Here is a 21253-nt window from a genome sequence, read left to right on the forward strand (position 1 = left end):
AAGTTTCTTGGATTCACATTTCGCCATGTGGCTGTATCAAGGTCCGTCTCCTGCCTCTGGCCGTTTGTTCCTTTTGGGGACTATCAGTAGCCCTGGGAGTTTCAGCCCATCCATTCCTTTTGAGACTATCCTTAACCCAGGGATTATCAGCCTGTCTCTGTCCTTATGTCCCAACTACTGGAGTTGCGTCAACGCCCACTCCAGCGTATCCGAATCTATCTTGTCATTTGTGGGACCCAGACCGTAAAAGTCTGCCCAACACTGTCTTCGGTTTCCATTGAAGCCCTTTCCAGCCCATCCTAAACTGGATTGTCATATACAGAACACAGACCTACAAAGTCTGCCCAGCACCAGCCTTAGTTCTTAAGTCATCGTCCAAGCATCACTCGCACATCCACACACATGCAGCCATTTAAGGTTGGTGGGGTTTTTTGTTGTTTTGTTTTTTAATACCATTCATTTTCTAAATAGAGATTCTCTGTGTTCATCCCATGCCTTTTTGAAAATTTTTTTTTTTTGTTACATTTGTACCCTGCGCTTTCCCACTCATGGCAGGCTCAGTGCGGCTTACGTGGGGCAATGGAGGGTTAAGTGACTTGCCCAGAGTCACAAGGAGCTGCCTGTGCCTGAAGTGGGAATCGAACTCAGTTCCCCAGGACCAAAGTCCACCACCCTAACCACTAGGCCACTCCTCCACTGTTGCTACTATTTGAGATTCTACATCGAATGTTGCTATTCCACTAGAAGTCGGCCCTTGCAGATCACTAATGTGGCCGCGCAGGCTTCTGCTTCTGTGAGTCTGACGTCCTGCACGTACGTGCAGGACGTCAGACTCACAGAAACAGAAGCCTGCGCAGCCTTCTACATGGAATGCTGCTAGTGGAATAGCAACATTCCATGTAGAATCTCCAATAGTAGCAACATTCCATGTAGAACCTCCAATAGTAGCAACATTCCATGTAGAACCTCCAATAGTAGCAACATTCCATGTAGAATCTCCAACAGTAGCAACATTCCATGTAGAATCTCCAACAGTAGCAACATTCCATGTAGAATCTCCAATAGTATCTATTTTATTTTTGTTACATTTGTACCCCGCGCTTTCCCACTCATAGCAGGCTCAATGCGTCTTACATGGGGCAATGGAGGGTTAAGTGACTTGCCCAGAGTCACAAGGAGCTGCCTGTGCCTGAAGTGGGAATCGAATTCAGTTCCTCAGTTCCTCAGTTCCCCAGGACCAAAGTCCACCACCCTTACCACTAGGCCACTCCTCCACTGTTGCTACTATTTGAGATTCTACATCGAATGTTGCTATTCCACTAGAAGTCGGCCCTTGCAGATCACCAATGTGGCCGCGCAGGCTTCTGCTTCTGTGAGTCTGACGTCCTGCACGTACGTGCAGGACGTCAGACTCACAGAAACAGAAGCCTGCGCAGCCTTCTACATGGAATGCTGCTAGTGGAATAGCAACATTCCATGTAGAATCTCCAATAGTAGCAACATTCCATGTAGAACCTCCAACAGTAGCAACATTCCATGTAGAATCTCCAATAGTAGCAACATTCCATGTAGAATCTCCAATAGTATCTATTTTATTTTTGTTACATTTGTACCCTGCGCTTTCCCACTCATAGCAGGCTCAATGCGGCTTACATGGGGCAATGGAGGGTTAAGTGACTTGCCCAGAGTCACAAGGAGCTGCCTGTGCCTGAAGTGGGAATCGAACTCAGTTCCCCAGGACCAAAGTCCACCACCCTAACCACTAGGCCACTCCTCCACTCCACCATTGTTGTTTCTACCACCTCCCTCGGCAGGGCATTCTAGACAAGGACCACCCTCTCTGTGAAAGAATTTCCTGACATTACTCCTAAGTCTATCGTTTCCCCTTCTCTGGAAAAGATTTGTTTCTATATTAATACCTTTCAAGTATATAAACATCGGTATTATATCTCCCCTGTCCTTTCTTTCCTGTAGGCTAGACATATTCAGGTCTTCCAGTCTCTTCTGATACGTCTTATGGCGCAAGCCCCATTTCATTTATGTCTCCTCCCTCTGGACCACTTCTAGTCTTTTTACATCCTTAGCAAGATACAACCTCTAATACAATTTTCCAAAGTACTGTGTTCCAAAATCTTGGAAAATTTATTTTAAATAAATTACAGGATCTTCTGGATGTGAATAATTTGTTATATACCTCACAATTTGGCTTTAGACCAAAACATTCAACTGACATTCGCAATCAGTCCTAGATTCAGTCAGAACTGGTTTTGATAGAGATACTGAGTATCTCATGGTGACTCTTGATACCTCTACCACATTTGATATGATACACTATGAGATACTCATGGGTCGACTTGAAGCCGTAGGGATAAAGGGAATAGTTCTTCAATGGTTTAGTTCATTTCTGTCAAATAGATTTTTTCATGTGCAGCAAGTTTATAAATGTTCAGATTGGATATAGTTACTTCAGACGTCCCGCAGGGATCAGCCCTATTGACCATCCTATTTTAATATTTATATGAAGCCTGTTTGTCAAGAATTGTGGCTTTTAGGCATGCAGTTTCGGCTGTACGCAGATGATTTACAGTTCTTTTTTCCAGTTGCTGAGTCGATAGTCAAAAATTGTAAGCTTTTTTTTCTATTTGCTTTCAAGCCGTTATTGCTTGGCTGATTGCTAACCGCTTTAAATTGAACATTTCCAAATCGCAAATTCAGTTTTTATCTGGTAAGGCCTCTCTATCACTAGTCCCTGAGACCTTCTGTATTTATTTGTAGCATTTGTATCCCATATTTTCCCACCGATTTGCAGGCTCAATGTGGCTTACATTTGCCGTAATGGCATGTGAGATCTCGGGATCTGGATAGATGTTAGTTTATTTTTGGCCATTCACGTGAGGACCATTGTCAGAAAAGTTTCCTTTAATCTAAGGCTAATTAGAAGATTGAAAGGTTTATTATCTCAGGTGAATTTTAGAACTGTTGTACAGTGTTCGATAACTCTGCTCCTAGATTATTTCAATTCATTGTATCTAAGTTTACCTGCGAGTTAAGATTTGTGCAATTTGCAAAGATCTAAACACTGCTGCTAGTTTACTTACTAATACTTCTCGGTGTGCTCATATAACTCAGTTTCTCAAAATTGGTTACCCATTATGCAGAGAATCAAATTTAAAATTCTGACATTGCTAGCTCCTCGAGAATATATCGACCTGCTCACACTTTGCATTCCGGGGACAAACTTTTCTTGATGTTCCCTTCTTCAGTCACATCAGATTTAACTGAATTTCGTTCATCTATATTTTATGTTAAAGGAGCTAGATTGTGGAACAACTTGCCACTTGAACTACAAAATATATCCTCATTTCTTTGTAAATACCTAAAAAGCACACTTTTTAAACCAATCCTTTACAGATTCTTAGCTGTACATTTATCTGCTTCTAAGATGTCATTGACAACTGCCGGACTCAACCACTGTCTTTTTATGATATGAGCTGATGAGGTCCATATGCATATTTACTTATTTTTGTAAGTTTCTTTGAATATTTTATTATGCGTGTATAATTGTGATCTGCCTAGAATTGTAGGACAGTGCAAAATAAAACATTTTTAAACAAATAAATCTTGAAGCGGTATAAGAATAAATCAGACTTATTTTGAAGGATTGTCTGTTTTCAACAGTGACAGTTCTTGTCTGTAGGATCCTGGGTCCAGGAGAAAGTAGGACAGTCTTTCACCTGTAGCAACCACCTTCCATTTCAGGTTGAGTCCTCTGGTTCTTGTGACCAACAGGTTTTCATTGCCTGAACCCGAGGTGGGAAACAGAAAACAGTGGAAACTTCAGATGGGGACACAAGTGTAGGGTGTTCATTGACAAGGATGAAAGCAGGAGTAAAGCCAAGGTCCGATAAGATCAAGAAGTATCTGAAGAGACAAATAGAATTCTGCATTAAAGCAGGTGAACAAAACAGAAGATAACATCAAGTAGTGCAGACCAAGCTCTGGCAAGGAAACTAAACAGTCACTGGGTTTATATAGAAGTCCAGACAGAAACAAAATGGTCTCTGGCAAGAAACAGCAGCCATGGTGTGATGTGGCAAGCTTGCCTAACGAAGCACACTGACACCAACTGGTAGGAGGTCAGAAGTTCACCCTAGGAAATTTCTCCCAAGTTGTGAGTCCACCACAGGCTGGTGACAGAACCTCATATTGATTGTGTTCTCAGCTGTCTTGGCAGAGTACTTGGTGTAAAATGATGACATAATATCAATGGACAAAAAAATTGAGAACTTTTTTTTTTTTTCAGGTGCTGGAATTGTACTTTAATATGTGCTATAGTTTCCCACTTCTTCCTGTTTTTGCCATCATCGTTGTAGGCTTGAAGGGATAATTTCTTGCTTAGAAGGGAGCATTTGGGGAAAGGGTTTGCATAAAAAATAACCATTTTCATTTTCAGTCTTAACGTTTCTCCTTGTTGAAGGTGGAAAGAAATGACTGAAAATAGGAATTCAGCTCACATGAGACTTCCATGTCTGTGCATGTGTATGGATCCATGTGTGACCTTTACCCTCACTTCTATTACGTACCTTCCCACTTTTCCAGAACCTGTTGGATAGTTGTGTCCATCAAGCAGCAGGTGGAGATAAAGAACTGAAAACTGAGGTGAGACATCTCTCTCTTGGCATCCAGTCCAGTTTCTCGGTATTTTCTGTCTCCAGCAGGTGGATGGACACACTTTTCAGCCTCTGGTTCTGAGTGCTTTGCTCCTGGTCTAGTTGGGCAGCTGCTCCCCAGTTGAGCCTTGCGGGTGGCTTGAATCTGCAGTCATATCTGAAGGTTTTCAGATCCCTGTCTCGGGTGCCCTGCAACTTTTCTTCTTTCCTCCCTTCACCTCTCTTGTGGATGTTGTGTTGTTTTCAAAGCCAGTTTTGGGGCTTCGGTCCACAGGGCAGTGGCACTAGGGTTCCGCCCACTGTAGTGATTGCTTTTATATATCCCACAGGTTCCAGAATAGTGGGAAGTGACGTAATAGAAGGAGAAATTTAGGTCTTACCTGAACATTTTCTTTCCATTATTTCTTCTCACTACTCCAGATTCCCACCTGAGGTTTCTGAGATGTTTAGTCAGTGCAAAGTAATGGGCCAGATAACGACTGCCACTTTGCATGGTGCTTCCTGCTTATTTCTTGTTCTGTACCAGTTGTCCAGAGATGAGAGGTCCACACATGTTGGGAGTATGATTTTGCCCTAAAGTGGTCCCAAAACAAAGAAAAGGGTTCTTGCAAAGGTTTTATGAGAGAAGTTAGTTAGTATTAGGTTAGCGAGTTGTGTTAAGGTGGTTGTGTTTTTTTTCTGAGTTATTATCTTTATTGCTTGTCTACATAAATACTGAGGAGCTGAACTGGATGCCAAGAGATGTCTCAGCTCAGTTTTCAGTTTGCTAGCTCCACCTTCTGGTTGATGGACACATCGATCCCACAGGTTCTGGAATAGTGGGAAGGACTAATGGAAAGAAAATTATCAGGTTAAGACCTAACTTCTCCTTTCCACCCAGTAATGTTTGGGTTTTCATATCCCAGCTGCAATTTTCAGGATGTGTCAGGGAGTCCAAGGGTATCTAGATAATATACTTGGACATGCATGTATTCCAGAAAGTAGACTCCATTAATTTTGTGTTGAATTTTTTGTTTAACACCTTCTTTCCCTCCAGGTTTGAGTTGCATTAATCTTCTTTGCTTGTCCCCCAGGTGCCTAAAGTGGACTTGTTTGATTTTTTTAAACTCAAACCTGTGGATCAGCGGTGCTTTATCCAAACTGCTGATCTTCTTATGGCTGACTTCAAAATGCTTAGCAGTCAAGACATCAAATGGGCACTTCATGAGCTCAAGGGGCATTATGCAATAACGCGAAAGGTGATTACCGCTTTTATTTCCTATTTTAAGAGTGCTCACCTTCTAGAGAATAAGTATTCAACAAAAAAAGTGAAACCCTAGTCTGTACATTTTGAAAACGTATTGAAAAAGCAACCAATTGACCAGTAAAGTAAATGGCCGTTTACACTCCTTGTTAAAACTGGTTATCTAAAGTGAAATGACATGTTTGCTTTCAGACAAAAGGAGAAACTGAAGAAAGCCACCCCGTACCAAGACAAGGGCTATCTCTTGTGCATCTCTCTATATAAAAAGCAACACCAACGTTCTATGAAGCCTCCAGCCGAAAGTGTGAAGGGGGCGAGATATCCGGTTTCCCTATGAGTGTCGGCCCGCCCTCTCTGTAACACAGTCAGTGAAGGAAAACAGCAGAGCACGAAATCAAATCGCTGGCTCTGTAACAGTGAAGGACTCAGAGGGGGGGGGGGAGAGAGGCCAGAGGGCAGGGACACACACACTCCCACATGCACACAGAAGAAAACATTGCTAGCCCCCGTTTCATTTGCATCAGAAACGGGGCTTTTTTACTATCTGTCTATATAAAAGGCAACACCAACGTTCTATGAAGCCTCCAGCCGGAAGTGTGAAGGGGGCGAGATATCCGGTTTCCCTACGAGTGTCTGCCCCGCCCTCTCTGTAACACAGTCAGTGAAGGAAAACAGCAGAGCACGAAATCAAATCGCTGGCTCTGTAACAGTGAAGGACTCAGAGGGGGGAGGGGAGAGAGGGCAGAGGGCAGGGACACACACACTCCCACATGCACACAGAACAAAACATTGCTAACCCCCCCCCCCCCCCCCCCCACCGTTTCATTTGCATCAGAAACGGGGCTTTTTTACTAGTGGTTACATAATCTAGTGGGAATCTAATTAAGTAACTTATTAGCATTTGTAATATGATTTCATTTCTATTATAGTGTATTTTCAAATTTCAATGAAAAAAACCAACCTTACTAGCAACTCTTAGGATTTAAGGATATGGATGTCTTAACACTGTCTGGCAGTATCGCTGCTGGTTTTTGATGCTTCTCAAGCCCCCTAAGGTCAGAGTTCAACATATGCAGATAAGTGTCACCTGCATCTCTCCCTCAAGTTCTTGCCAGTCTGTGGGAAAGGAATATTTTGCCAGAGGGCTGAGCAGGATTGTCTTGTTGATCACCTCTGCCAAATAAGCACCCAAACATGAGGCATCCAAAGTAGGTAGAGCTCTTTTAACTGAATTATGCAAGGTAACTTAATTGGTGTAGAGTAAACCGTTTCAGAGCTGCCAAGTAACTTCAAGCCATGAGCGACCTGTTAAACCAATTCTATGTTTTGAATCATTCTAAGTATTTGTATACGCAAAATGGGAGAATCCAGAATGCTCAGAGATGACCTTTTGTATCTGCCAGCATATGGAGATGAAGTTTGTTGGCAATTGTGTTTCTGTTCCCAGTATAAATTTGCCTTCGCTTCTGTTTTTAGGCCTTTTCCGATGCCATTAAGAAGTGGCAGGAGCTGTCCCCTGAAAGTAATGGGAAGCGGAAAAAACGGAAAGAAATGAATCAGTCATCCTACATTGATTTCAAGTTTGAGCAGGGTAAAGGAGAAGACTTAATGCCTTTTGAGTTGTGTGAAGTAGAACCTGGCGATTATTCATGCATTCCCTCCCATCAAAATCTTAAAAATAAAGAATTAATTCTTGCATCTCTGGACAAGGAACAGACAAGGAGTGGGAAATAGACCAAGGATGGGGAAACTTTGGATACTTAAAGTTTATTGACAGAAGACTCGACACAGTACTGTGTTTTGGCCACAGGCCTGCCTCAGGAGTCTCTGTAAATGATCTTTCATGTGACGATTTCCAAAAATACAAGACACAGAGTGGGTCCAGAGTGCAACTACTAAACTAGTCAATAGTCTTTATCTTAAATCATATGAAGACAGAGTTAAAGATCTAAATATGTATACTTGCAGAAAGGCACAATAAGGGACATGATAGATGAATTTAAATATTCCAAGGTTTACATTAACAGGAATTCAAGTGAAAGGAAGCTCTAGAGGGGTTATGTAATAAGGGTGAAAAGGGAGTAGACTAGGGAGTAATCGAAGGAAATATTTTTTTCTTACCAAAAGGGTGGTAGATGCATGAGGCAGCCTCCCAGCAGAGGTAGTAAAGTGAAGATACTTTCTTAAATTCAGATACTGTGGGACCAGCACAGATGTCCTTAGGGAAGGGATTGTAGGACTTAGTTGGTGGGGGTGGGCAGACTGAAGAGGCCCATATGGCCATTATCTGCCATCACTTTTCTATTTTTCAAAGTAGAGGAGTGTGGTAGCCGTGTTAGTCCACTCTTAAGGTTATCAATAACCTTCACAGTGAGAATCCTGAAAGGTAACTTTAAAACCATACAAGAACGTAAGACCTTTGAAGTCAGAATGATTGAATATTTTAACACCCAACAGAAAGGACTTAACAAGGATCTGGGGTTCCTAACCCATTATAAACCATAAAGCTGTATGTCTCTGTTGATCACCCCACCCCTCGCCTATCCACACCCATCCTGTTAGAATATCAATGATACGCTTTGATGTCCCCATGCATACCTCCTACCCACCCCCATCCTCCCACCCTGTCAGACTGTCATAGTAATGCTTGAAGGTTTTCACTTATATACACTGTCAGCTAGCACATTTGCTTATTTCCGATCTGACGAAGAAGGGCGACCTTCGAAAGCTAATTAAGAAATGTATTAAGTGATGTCCAATAAAAAAGGTATCATCTTATTTTCTTTTCCATGTTTTATTTTGTTTGATTTCTATTGATAACCTATTTTTCAAATAATATCCAAATAAGCCATTGAAATCGGCATCTGAATTTGATTCATGGTTCCAATAAGACAGTATCTGTGTATATATGTTGTCTTTTCTAAAAACACAGGGAACACTTTCTTGGTTGTTGTGTAATTATTACCTGCCTTCTGATTAGGTCTGAAGCAAAATCACAAATCAGGAATCTAGTGAATAACACTAGGAATATTACAACAAATATATGATTATAGTATTGTAATTTTTTAGATTAAGTGTTAATGAAAAAGATATGCCTTCAATTGTCTTCAAAAAAGATAAGAAGGTATTAACCGGATAATAGGAGAAGCAAGTTCTTGGTGCTTGCTCGATTTTGGGTTTTTTTTCTCCAACAGTTAAGAATTGCCGAGGGGAAAGACAAGTTCCAAGGAAGCTCTCCTCAGTGTGCTGGTACTAGCTGAAGTGCACAGTCTGTACAATTTATGAATTCCCATTTATTTGTAGATAAGAATAATTGATTTTTTTCCACTATTGTCAATAGTGAAACCAGTTTTCGTGCTACTACAAAGAAGAATCTTGGCCCAGGGACCAAGTGTGTAGCCAAAATCTAGGAGGAATCAGTGTGGTCACGTAGGTACCACACTATTTACACAACAGAAGTGGTAGAAGAGAAAGTGGACAAAGTTCTGTGGTTAGATGGAGTACGTTGCAAGAGATAAAGAGAGCACAAAGAAGACCTGGGAAGTGCTGCTGAAGGATCTGTTTAATAGATCTTTGAGGTAGGCTTTCCTGGTGTTGATAGAAAGTACAACAGGGAGCAGGTAGGAAACTGCAGTCTTGTTAATCTTACTTTGGTGGAAGGAAAATGTAAGAAAATCTTTATTAAAGGAAAGGATAGTGACATATCTTGAATCCAGTGGATTGCATTTTCCAAGGCAGTAGAGTGTAACCAGAGGAGATCATGTCAAACAATCCAATTAATTTTCTAGGCGGTTAGCTTAGCAGAGTTTAAAAAGGGGTTGGACGGTTTCCTAAAGGACAAGTCCATAAACCGCTACTAAATGGACTTGGGAAAAATCCACAATTCCGGTAATAACATGTATAGAATGTTTGTACGTTGGAAGCTTGCCAGGTGCCCTTGGCCTGGATTGGCCGCTGTCATGGATAGGATGCTGGGCTCGATGGACCCTTTGTCTTTTCCCAGTATGGCATTACTTATGTACTCACCCGGGGGGGGGGGGGGGGGGGTCACGTGATGCTCTTTAACTGAGCGGACGTCTCTAAGCCAAGCTCCGCTCCAGCCACCCAAAATTCTTTAAATTTACCAGTGAGATCTTCCATATGCGGGTGTAGAAGATCCCTGACAGCGAGATTAAATCCCGGTGCACCCGGTGCCGGAGCTCAGGTCCATTTTAATGGTGGAGTAGAGGGGCTATGCCCGCAAAGACCCCGCGGACAGGAAAGCTCCGCGTGCAGAACTTGGGCCCCAAGATGGTGGCGACACCAGTGAGTCCTCCACCGACGAGCCTCTTGGCGAAATCCACTAAAGATTTAGTGCAGCAGATACCGGTTGTGCTTGAGGATAAATTGTCTAAGCTGCAAACGTCGGTGGATCACATCCGAGACTCCTTGGAGCAACAGGGCGCACGAATCCAGCAGGCGGAAGACCATCTCTCGTGCCAGGAGGATCGTGCTGAGACAGCGGACATGAAGATTCTGGCGCTTGAGAAGCAGTGCGCACTTTTAATGCAGCAAGTCCATGATCAAGAGAATAAAGGACGTCGAAATAATCTCAGAATCATAGGCTTACCTGAGTCTGTAAAGGAATCGGATCTCTGGAACTTTATCGAGAGATGGTTGCCGGAACATTTAAACATCCAGTTTCCAGATGAGTTGATGAGAGTCGAGAGGGTTCACCGTGTTGGGGCCTTGCGTGAGGGGGAGCAGCATCCGAGACCTATGCTGGCCAGGATACTCAATTATGCAGATAAAGATCGAATACCACAGGCGTATAGAGGAAAGAAATCGATTGACTACAACCGACATAAGCTGCTGCTGTTCCAAGATTACTCGGCACGTGTTGCAGATCAGAGGAAGCAGATGGGCCAGCATTGTAAGCACCTTTTTGACAAATGGATAAGATTTGCACTACTGTACCCGGCCAAGGTGCGTGTGGTGCATGACAACAAAACTATATTCTTTACGGAGCCTGGAGATTTGGGCTCGTTTGTGAACAAGTTGCAATGATTGACAGAGGTGCATGACTTTGTTCCGCTGTGACACACCTGTGCTGATCAGGAGTTTGGTTTGTGTCGTTTACAGGCCTGGGCCTCGGCCTGGAGCTTGGGTGAGCCTGAAGGACCTGCATGACTTTGTTTCTTTTCTTCCTAGTTGGTTGATTTTTTTCGGGGTTGTTTGAGTTTGTCTAAGTATGTTACTGCTTTAGATTTCCTATAATTTTTGGAAGATCTTCCTTTTTACTGCTTATAGAAGGGGGTGGGGATGGGGGGTATGGGAAGGTTAGTGGTGTGGAGAAAGGGGGATGCTTGTTGTGATTTGGGCAACAGTCTACTTGCTACATAAAAGTCTATTATAAAAAGTAGACCGATACACATATATAAAAACAAAGAAATAATTTATTCAAACCATCGGCTCTACCTGTACTCATTAGAGATGACCCAGTGTGGGGACATTTTCCATGTTTGAATTGCTCATTTTGTAATGTTAATTTGAAAACTAATTGGTTTATTCACCCCATGACAGGAGAGAGATACGAATTGAAGCAACACTCCAACTGTAAGACTACACAGGTGGTCTATGCAGTGATTTGTCCATGTGGACTTGTGTATATTGGAAAAACTATGAGAGCATTTAACAAACGCATTGCTGAGCATAAAAGTGCTATAAAGAGAAAAATATACAGGAGAAACTCACCCTCCCCCCTCCCCTGTGGAACTTTCTTTGACGTAATACCTTTAAGATGGAAGTTTTATCCAGTAATAAGTTTTAGTTCTGTCGCTTGAAATTTGTATATCTTGGCTTTTTTTTTTTTAACTATAACATTGCGCCATCTCCCGTGTGTGTAGTAGGTAGTCTTTCGCATATTTCCTTGTCTTTCTACCAAGATCATTGTCTCCTGTTGACTGAGATGAGTTCATAAATGGCTGCGTTTTTTTCCTTACCTGGTGTTGGTGTTGAATGTTGCATTTTGCAGGAAATGTGAAGCTTGAGAAACGGATGATGTTCTTGGAAAACAAACGGCGACACTGCAGAAGCTATGACCGAACTGCCTTGTATCCGCCTGTACAGAAAGAGCTGGTGTTCTATGAACAGAAGATGAAGGAGATGACCGAAGTAAGAACGCATTGTTATCTTTAGCTTCTGGGTAACCATTATTGGAAACCTTACAAGTGATTGGAGTGGAGGAGTGGCCTAGTGGTTAGGGTAGTGGACTTTGGTCCTGAGGAACTGAGTTCGATTCCCACTTCAGGCACAGGCAGCTCCTTGTGACTCTGGGCAAGTCACTTAACCCTCCATTGCCCCATGTAAGCCGCATTGAGCCTGCCATGAGTGGGAAAGCGCGGGGTACAAATGTAACAAAAATAAAATAGATACTATTGGAGATTCTACATGGAATGTTGCTACTATTGGAGATTCTACATGGAATGTTGCTACTATTGGAGATTCTACTTGGAATGTTGCTACTATTGGAGATTCTATTCCACTAGCAACATTCCATGTAGAAGGCTGCGCAGGCTTCTGTTTCTGTGAGTCTGTACGTGCAGGACGTCAGATTCACAGAAGCAGAAGCCTGCGCGGCCACATTGGTGATCTGCAAGGGCCGACTTCTACATGGAATGTTGGAATAGCAACATTCCATGTAGAATCTCAAATAGTAGCAACAGTGGAGGAGTGGCCTAGTGGTTAGGGTGGTGGACTTTGGTCCTGGGGAACTGAGGAACTGAGTTCGATTCCCACTTCAGGCACAGGCAGCTCCTTGTGACTCTGGGCAAGTCACTTAACCCTCCATTGCCCCATGTAAGCCACATTGAGCCTGCCATGAGTGGGAAAGCGCAGGGTACAAATGTAACAAAAATAAAATAGATACTATTGGAGATTCTACATGGAATGTTGCTACTAATGGACATTCTACATGGAATGTTGCTATTCCACTAGCAACATTCCATGTAGAAGGCTGCGCAGGCTTCTGTTTCTGTGATCCCCTGGACCTGATTGTTGAGATAAGTTTCATTATTAGATATAAGAGAGAAAAGAAAAGTTTATGTATAGTATACTAATCGGGTGTACCGATGACGAAGTTTGCGTTACTGATACTGCCATATTAACATAGTGTTGGCAGTAGACGCTACTGAGGTACCCTAAAAAAATTGTAATGACATAATTCAGTGACTGTGGTCTTACATCTATTTCCCAAACAGTTTTCCCTTTTCCAGTTTCTCCTACCACTACTACTTTCTATAGTTCTATTAAGACGTACACAGCTACTACTACTACTACTACTATTTAGCATTTCTATAGCGCTACAAGGCGTGCGCAATGCTGCACAAACATAGAAGAAAGACAGTCCTTGCTCAAAGAGCTTACAATCTAATAGACAAAAAATAAAGTAATCAAATCAATTAATGTGTAGAGGAAGGAAGAGAGGAGGGTAGGTGGAGGCGAGTGGTTACGAGTCAAAAGCAATGTTAAAGAGGTGAGCTTTCAGTCTAGATTTAAAGGTGGCCAAGGATGGGGCAAGACGTAGGGGCTCAGGAAGTTTATTCCAGGCGTAGGGTGCAGCGAGACAGAAGGCGCAAAGTCTACTACTATTTGAGATTCTACATGGAATGTTGCTACTACTACTACTATTTAGCATTTCTATAGCGCTACAAGGCGTACGCAGCGCTGCACAAACATAGAAGAAAGACAGTCCCTGCTCAAAGAGCTTACAATCTAATAGACAAAAAATAAAGTAATCAAATCAATTAATGTGTAGAGGAAGGAAGAGAGGAGGGTAGGTGGAGGCGAGTGGTTACGAGTCAAAAGCAATGTTAAAGAGGTGAGCTTTCAGTCTAGATTTAAAGGTGGCCAAGGATGGGGCAAGACGTAGGGGCTCAGGAAGTTTATTCCAGGCGTAGGGTGCAGCGAGACAGAAGGCGCAAAGTCTACTACTATTGGAGATTCTAGATGGAATGTTGCTACTATTTGAGATTCTACATGGAATGTTGCTACTACTACTACTATTTAGCATTTCTATAGCGCTACAAGGCGTACGCAGCGCTGCACAAACATAGAAGAAAGACAGTCCCTGCTCAAAGAGCTTACAATCTAATAGACAAAAAATAAAGTAAGCAAATCAAATCAATTATTGTGTACAGGAAGGAGGAGGGTAGGTGGAGGCAGGTGGTTACAAGTGCTTACGAGTCAAAAGCAATGTTAAAGAGGTGGGCTTTCAGTCTAGATTTAAAGGTGGCCAAGGAAGGGGCAAGACGTAGGGGCTCAGGAAGTATTCCAGGCGTAGGGTGCAGCGAGACAGAAGGCGCAAAGTCTACTACTATTGGAGATTCTAGATGGAATGTTGCTACTACTACTACTATTTAGCATTTCTATCGCGCTACAAGGCGTACGCAGCGCGGCACAAACATAGAAGAAAGACAGTCCCTGCTCAAAGAGCTTACAATCTAATAGACAAAAAATAAAGTAAGCAAATCAGTTAATGTGTACAGGAAGGAGGCGAGTGGTTACGAGTCAAAAGCAATGTTAAAGAGGTGGGCTTTCAGTCTAGATTTAAAGGTGGCCAAGGATGGGGCAAGACGTAGGGGCTCAGGAAGTTTATTCCAGGCGTAGGGTGCAGCGAGACAGAAGGCGCAAAGTCTACTACTATTGGAGATTCTAGATGGAATGTTGCTACTACTACTACTATTTAGCATTTCTATCGCGCTACAAGGCGTACGCAGCGCGGCACAAACATAGAAGAAAGACAGTCCCTGCTCAAAGAGCTTACAATCTAATAGACAAAAAATAAAGTAAGCAAATCAGTTAATGTGTACAGGAAGGAGGCGAGTGGTTACGAGTCAAAAGCAATGTTAAAGAGGTGGGCTTTCAGTCTAGATTTAAAGGTGGCCAAGGATGGGGCAAGACGTAGGGGCTCAGGAAGTTTATTCCAGGCGTAGGGTGCAGCGAGACAGAAGGCGCAAAGTCTACTACTATTGGAGATTCTAGATGGAATGTTGCTACTGTTTGAGATTCTACATGGAATGTTGCTACTACTACTACTATTTAGCATTTCTATAGCGCTACAAGGCGTACGCAGCGCTGCACAAACATAGAAGAAAGACAGTCCCTGCTCAAAGAGCTTACAATCTAATAGACAAAAAATAAAGTAAGCAAATCAAATCAATTATTGTGTACAGGAAGGAGGAGGGTAGGTGGAGGCAGGTGGTTACAAGTGCTTACGAGTCAAAAGCAATGTTAAAGAGGTGGGCTTTCAGTCTAGATTTAAAGGTGGCCAAGGAAGGGGCAAGACGTAGGGGCTCAGGAAGTTTATTCCAGGCGTAGGGTGCAGCGAGACAGAAGGCGCGAAGTCTGGAGTTGGCAGTAGTGGAGAAGGGAACCGATAAGAAGGATTTATCCATGGAGCGGAGTGCACGGGAAGGGGTGTAGGGAAGGACGAGTGTGGAGAGAGACTGGGGAGCAGCAGAGTGAGTACATTTATAGGTTAGTAGAAGTTTGAACAGGATGCGAAAACGGATAGGGAGCCAGTGAAGCGACTTGAGGAGAGGGGTAGTATGAGTAAAGCGATCCTGGCGGAAGACGGGCAGCAGAGTTTTGAACCGATTGGAGAGGGGAGAGGTGACTAAGTTTGAGGCCAGCAAGAAGCAGATTGCAGTAGTCTAAACGAGAGGTGACAAGGGTGTGGATGAGGGTACACTTGAACATGAAGAGACGGTTCCTGCTCAACAGAGCTTACAATCTAATTAGGACAGACAAACGGGACAAGTAAGGGATATGGTTACTGGAAAAGTGAATAGGGGTTAGGAGTTAAAAGCAGCATCAAAAAGGTGGACTTTTAGTCTAGATTTGAAGACTGCCAGAAATGGAGCTTGACGTACCGGCTCAGGAAGTCTATTCCAGGCGTATGGTGCAGCAAGAAAAATGGAACGGAGTCTGGAGTTAACAGTGGAGGAGAAGGGTTCAGATAAGAGAGATTTACCCAGTGAACGGAGTTCCCGGGGAGGAATGTAGGGAGAGATGAGAGTGGAGAGGTACTGAGAAGCTGCAGAGTGAATGCACTTGTAAGTCAATAAGAGGAGTTTGAACTGTATGCAGAAATGGATAGGGAGCCAATGAAGTGACTCGAGGAGAGGGCTAATATGAGCATAGTGACACTGGCGGAATATAAGCTGTGCAGCAGAATCTTGAAGGGGAGAAAGATGGTTTGGTGGCAGACCTGTGAGAAGCAAGTTGCAATAGTCTAAGCGAGAGCTGATAAGAGTGTGAATAAGTGTTTCAGTAGTATGCTTAGAAAGGAAAGGGCGAATTTTGGTGATATTATAGAGAGAGAAAACAATTAGTAAGGCTGCAAAATATTTGGCTATGGAGTTAAGTGATCGAGATGTGGTCGTGTTAACGAAATTCCTTTTTGCTCTTTTGCCAGCATGCTGACTTTCTTCTTGCCCTTCAGATGAATGAGGAGCAGTACCAGAAGGTAAGACACTGATTTAGTTTTCTTTAGCAGCTTGAATCCTTGGGCTTGGGCCATCATGTCTGTCTTCGCCCCCCCTCCCCACCCCCACAACCTTTCCATGCAAACCTTTTTTGAGGGCAAGACAGGTTAGCTGAGTATGTTTGACCACAGCACTGTCACCTTTGGATACCTGGGTATATAACTGGGATCAAAGTGAAACAATTTTCTGACAAGCTGCCTTGTTTTCTTTTTGTTTTCTTCATATAAAAAATAAATTTCATGAACCAATCCAAGCAGTCTTTTTAATGGCATTTTCTCTTAAGCTTTGAGATGACGAAGCAAGGCAGTGTATATAGCCCACCCTCTCTTGCCTCTAAAGGGGGGGGGGGGGGGAGCTAAACAACTTCAGAAGAGACTGAAAGAAAGCCCTTCTGGCAAAGGAAACACACTCTAGAGTTTAGTTTTTCTCTTTTATAATAATGCTAAAATTTATTAGAGTAAATAAATGGTTACAATAAAAATTCTTTTATCCCAGTGTTACATAAAACTGAATTCTTATTTATATCAGTCTAAATTTCAGTATAAGAAAAATAAAATCTCTCTCTCTCCCTGGTGTTTCTGTGTATTTCCCTGGAAGCTTAACAAAACTCTGACTGCCACAAAATGTGCTTGTCAGATTACTGAAGCTTAATTTTGTCCAATCACTTAATGCCTTATATGTTCTCTCTTACTTATCTGGTATTTTTCAACTCTGACCTCTAAGGGAGAATATTAACTTTGCAGTGATTAGCAGAGGCACCTTAATGATTTACTAAAGTTTCTTTGCCCATAGACACAAAATAAGGGGGGGCGGGGGAACACCCCATCTTAGTAAGTCAATTTCTAAAGGAGCTACTGCTAAGACCGCAGCTTTTTAATATATTTATAAATGATTTAGAGATGGGAGTAACTAGCGAGGTAATTAAATTTGCTGATGACACAAAGTTATTCAAAGTCGTTAACTTGCGACAGGATTGTGAAAAATTACAGAAGGACCTTACGAGACTGGGAGACTGGGCGTCTAAATGGCAGATGATGTTTAATGTGAGCAAGTGCAAGGTGATGCATGTGGGAAAAAACCCGAATTATAGCTACGTCATGCAAGGTTCCACGTTAGGAGTTACAGACCAAGAAAGGGATCTGGGTTTCGTCGTCGATAGCACACTGAAACCTTCTGCTCAGTGTGCTGCTGCGGCTAGGAAAGCTAATAGAATGTTGGGTATTATTAGGAAAGGTATGGAAAACAGGTGTGAGGATGTTATAATGCCGTTGTATCGCTCCATGGTGCGACCGCACCTTGAGTATTGTGTTTAATTCTGGTCGCCGCATCTCAAGAAAGATATAGTAGAATTGGAAAAGGTGCAGCGAAGGGCGACTAAAATGATAGCGGGGATTTGACGACTTCCCTATGAAGAAAGACTAAGGAGGCTAGGGCTTTTCAGCTTGGAAAAGAGACGGCTGAGGGGAGACATGATAGAGGTATATAAAATAATGAGTGGAGTGGAACAGGTGGATTTGAAGTGTCTGTTCACGCTTTCTAAAAATACTAGGACTAGGGGGCATGCGATGAAACTACAGTGTAGTAAATTTAAAACAAATCGGAGAAAATATTTCTTCACCCAACACATAAACTCTGGAATTCGTTGCCGGAGAACATGGTGAAGGCAGTTAGCTTAGCAGAGTTTAAAAAGGGGTTGGACGGTTTCCTAAAGGACAAGTCCATAAACCACTACTAAATGGACTTGGGAAAAATCCACAATTCCAGGAATAACAGGTATAGAATGTTTGTACGTTTGGGAAGCTTGCCCTTGGCCTGGATTGGCTGCTGTTGTGGACAGGATGCTGGGCTCGATGGACCCTTGGTCTTTTCCCAGTATGGCATTACTTATGTACTTATGCTTCCAACAGTGGCCAATCCAGGTCACAAGTACCTGACAGAAACCCAAATAGTAGCAGCATTGTCGTTCAGGTGTTCATGGCTTTGACATTGATTTACTGGCAAATGCCTTAGCTTCACCACTCCTTATACCAGTGATGATTTCACCGGAAGGTTCTAGTGTTTTCTCTGTCTCCATCTTCTGGTGGCATCGGGGCACAACTTACTCATCTGTATTTGTCTAGTAGGATTCCAGGAAAGGAAATTGAGCAGGTAAGAACTAATTTCTTGTTCCAGACTTCCCCTCCAGGAACTTATTCAAACTGCTTTTACTGCATTCTCCAGCGTTACAAGGAACTTGAATATACCTTGCAATTTTGGACATGCTTGTGTTTGTAAGAGAACCTGTGTGTTTGTTTACTGTTTGTAGGGTAACTTTGTGGCTAATATTGGATTTGATTTCTTTGCAGGATGGTCAGATGATTGAGTGCCGTTGCTGCTATGGAGAATTTGCATTTGAGGAACTGACACAGTGTACTGATGGTCACCTGTTTTGCAAGGAGTGCCTCATTAGATATGCCCAGGAAGCAGTTTTTGGTTCAGGAAAGGTAAGCGGGATGCAGAGAATACAAGTGAATGCCATAATTTTAGCCAATTTGATGGGGTTTTTTTTGTATTTTTCCCCTTTGTAGCATGGTTGGAGCAGTGGGCTGAGAACCAGGGAAACCCAATTCAAATCCCACTGTGGCTCCTTTTAATCTTGGCACCTAACCTTCATTACGTCAAGTACAAACTTAGATTATATGCCCTCCAGGGATGGGAAAATACCCACCGTACCTGAATGTACCTTTCCTTGTACTGCAACAGAAAAAGGCATGAGCTAAATTCAAAAAATTATCATACAGTGCCTTATAAATGTCTATTGATGCCTGATGCAGCCTTATTAGGTGAAATCAGTGGCGTAGCCACAGATGGGCCTGGATGGGCCGGGGCCCACCCACTTAGGACTCAGGCCCACCCAACAGTAGCACATGTTTTGCGGTAGCTGGTGGGGATCCCAAGCTCTGCCAGCTGAAGACTTCCCCCTGATGGTAATGAAAATGCTGCTCTCCACGATACTGGCACCTATGAATGCTCAGTTTTCAGCGCATGCCTGCTGCAGACTACCAAGGTGGAGAGAAGCATTTTCCCACCTGCTGAGATGTTTTTTTGGTGGGGGAGGAGAACGTTTGGTGCCCACCCGCTTCTTTCCTAGGCCCACCCAAAATCTGTTGTCTGGCTACGCCCCTGGGTGAAATGTGGCCATGGCGGACATATCTTTATAAATAAACTTTGCAACTCCTTTGGACTACTTTGTTTTCTGGTGCTATCTGTTGCTTCCAGAGCTCTCATGTTATGCAGCATAAGCTTTGGTTGTACCACAGAAAGGCAGTGTATCAAAAATCTCAAACATAATAATTTTGAGATTTACCACACTGGATCAAAGCAAAGGTCCATCAAGCCCAGTATCCTATTTTCCAGCAGGATCCCTAAGAAGTAGATAGTTTGCACGCTGTTTACCTGGGTCTACCTTAATGGTTTATGGACTTTTCCTCTAGGATTTGTCCAGACCTCCCTTCCTCCCCCTTTTTTCTTTTTTTAAACCCAGACAACAGATTTTACTCATCCAGTATCCTGAAATTGTCTTCCACGCAAAGTGAATGTTAAGATGAAAATGCACTTCTGCTTTTGCCTTGCCCTGATGATGCCCCCCCCCCCCCCCCCCCGCCCTAAGAACAGACAGTAATGGGGAACAGAGCATCGGAGCTCCAGCACCTCTCTGACTACCATATTTCTAGTAATGTTGCCCGCTGTCAGAGTCTCCTGGTCTCAAATGGCCTCTTCACATATGCTTCTCTTGTTTGGAGTTCTTCGACTCTATTTTGGGCTGAATGATTTAAATATTTTCCTGGCTGCTGTTACCCTTCTCTTCAGTCTCTTGGTTTCACATTCTTTATCTACATTAATAATATTTTAACTCCTGCAATCTCTAGACAATTATTCTCCTGACTTCATAGCATCCATATCTACCAAGCTAGATAAAATCTTGGATTACATAAGTACATAAGTAATGCCACCCTGGGAAAAGACCAAGGGTCCATCGAGCCCAGCATCCTGTCCACGACAGCGGCCAATCCAGGCCAAGGGCACCTGGCAAGCTTCCCAAACGTACAAACATTCTATACAATCAAGCCATTGTGACATCACTAATGAGGTTGGCTCTTATTGGTGGAATGAGCCACTATGACATCACAATAGGTTAAATCACTGCTCTATGTAATATAAGTGAGCCAAGTAGAGGACATAAGTACATAAGTAATGCCACACTGGGAAAAGACCAAGGGTCCATCGAGCCCAGCTTCCTGTCCACGACAGCGGCCAATCCAGGCCAAGGGCACCTGGTGAGCTTCCCAAACGTACAAACATTCTATACATGTTATTCCTGGAATTGTGGATTTTTCCTAAGTCCATTTAGTAGCGGTTTATGGACTTGGCCTTTAGGAAACCGTCTAACCCCCTTTTAAACTCTGCCAAGCTAACCGCCTTCACCATGTTCTCCGGCAACGAATTCCAGAGTTTAATTACGCGTTGGGTGAAGAAAGATTTTCTCCAATTTCCCCCTAGTCCTAGTATTTTTGGAAAGCGTGAACAGATGCTTCACATCCACCTATTCCACTCCACTCATTATTTTATATACCTCTATCATGTCTCCCCTATCCTAAATGAATTAAAGATCAATACCTGTAAATGTGGGTCAGTTGTTTTCTCGTGGTGTTCCTCATTCTCTCCTCCTTCGTTGCTCGTCTCCCTCTTGGGGTGGGGACAAGGATCTTAATTTGAACAATTAACTCCAATGATCTTCAGTAACCGGGTTTGAGTCCCACTGCAGCTCCTGGTGA

General features: G+C 43.0%; 1 protein-coding gene across 1 annotated transcript in view; it reads left to right on the forward strand.

Annotated features, from left to right (window-relative positions):
* RNF216 (ring finger protein 216) overlaps positions 1 to 21253 on the forward strand; it is a 201898-nt gene that overhangs the window by 54886 nt on the left and 125759 nt on the right. The window contains exons 7-11 of the mRNA XM_030211106.1: positions 5744 to 5908; positions 7390 to 7504; positions 11927 to 12066; positions 16370 to 16420; positions 18785 to 18922. Coding sequence (XP_030066966.1) covers positions 5744 to 5908; positions 7390 to 7504; positions 11927 to 12066; positions 16370 to 16420; positions 18785 to 18922 — 609 coding nt within the window. The remainder of the gene's footprint in view (positions 1 to 5743; positions 5909 to 7389; positions 7505 to 11926; positions 12067 to 16369; positions 16421 to 18784; positions 18923 to 21253) is intronic.

This window comes from Microcaecilia unicolor, chromosome 8, assembly GCF_901765095.1.
Source record: "Microcaecilia unicolor chromosome 8, aMicUni1.1, whole genome shotgun sequence".
Taxonomy (NCBI): Eukaryota; Metazoa; Chordata; class Amphibia; order Gymnophiona; family Siphonopidae; genus Microcaecilia; species Microcaecilia unicolor.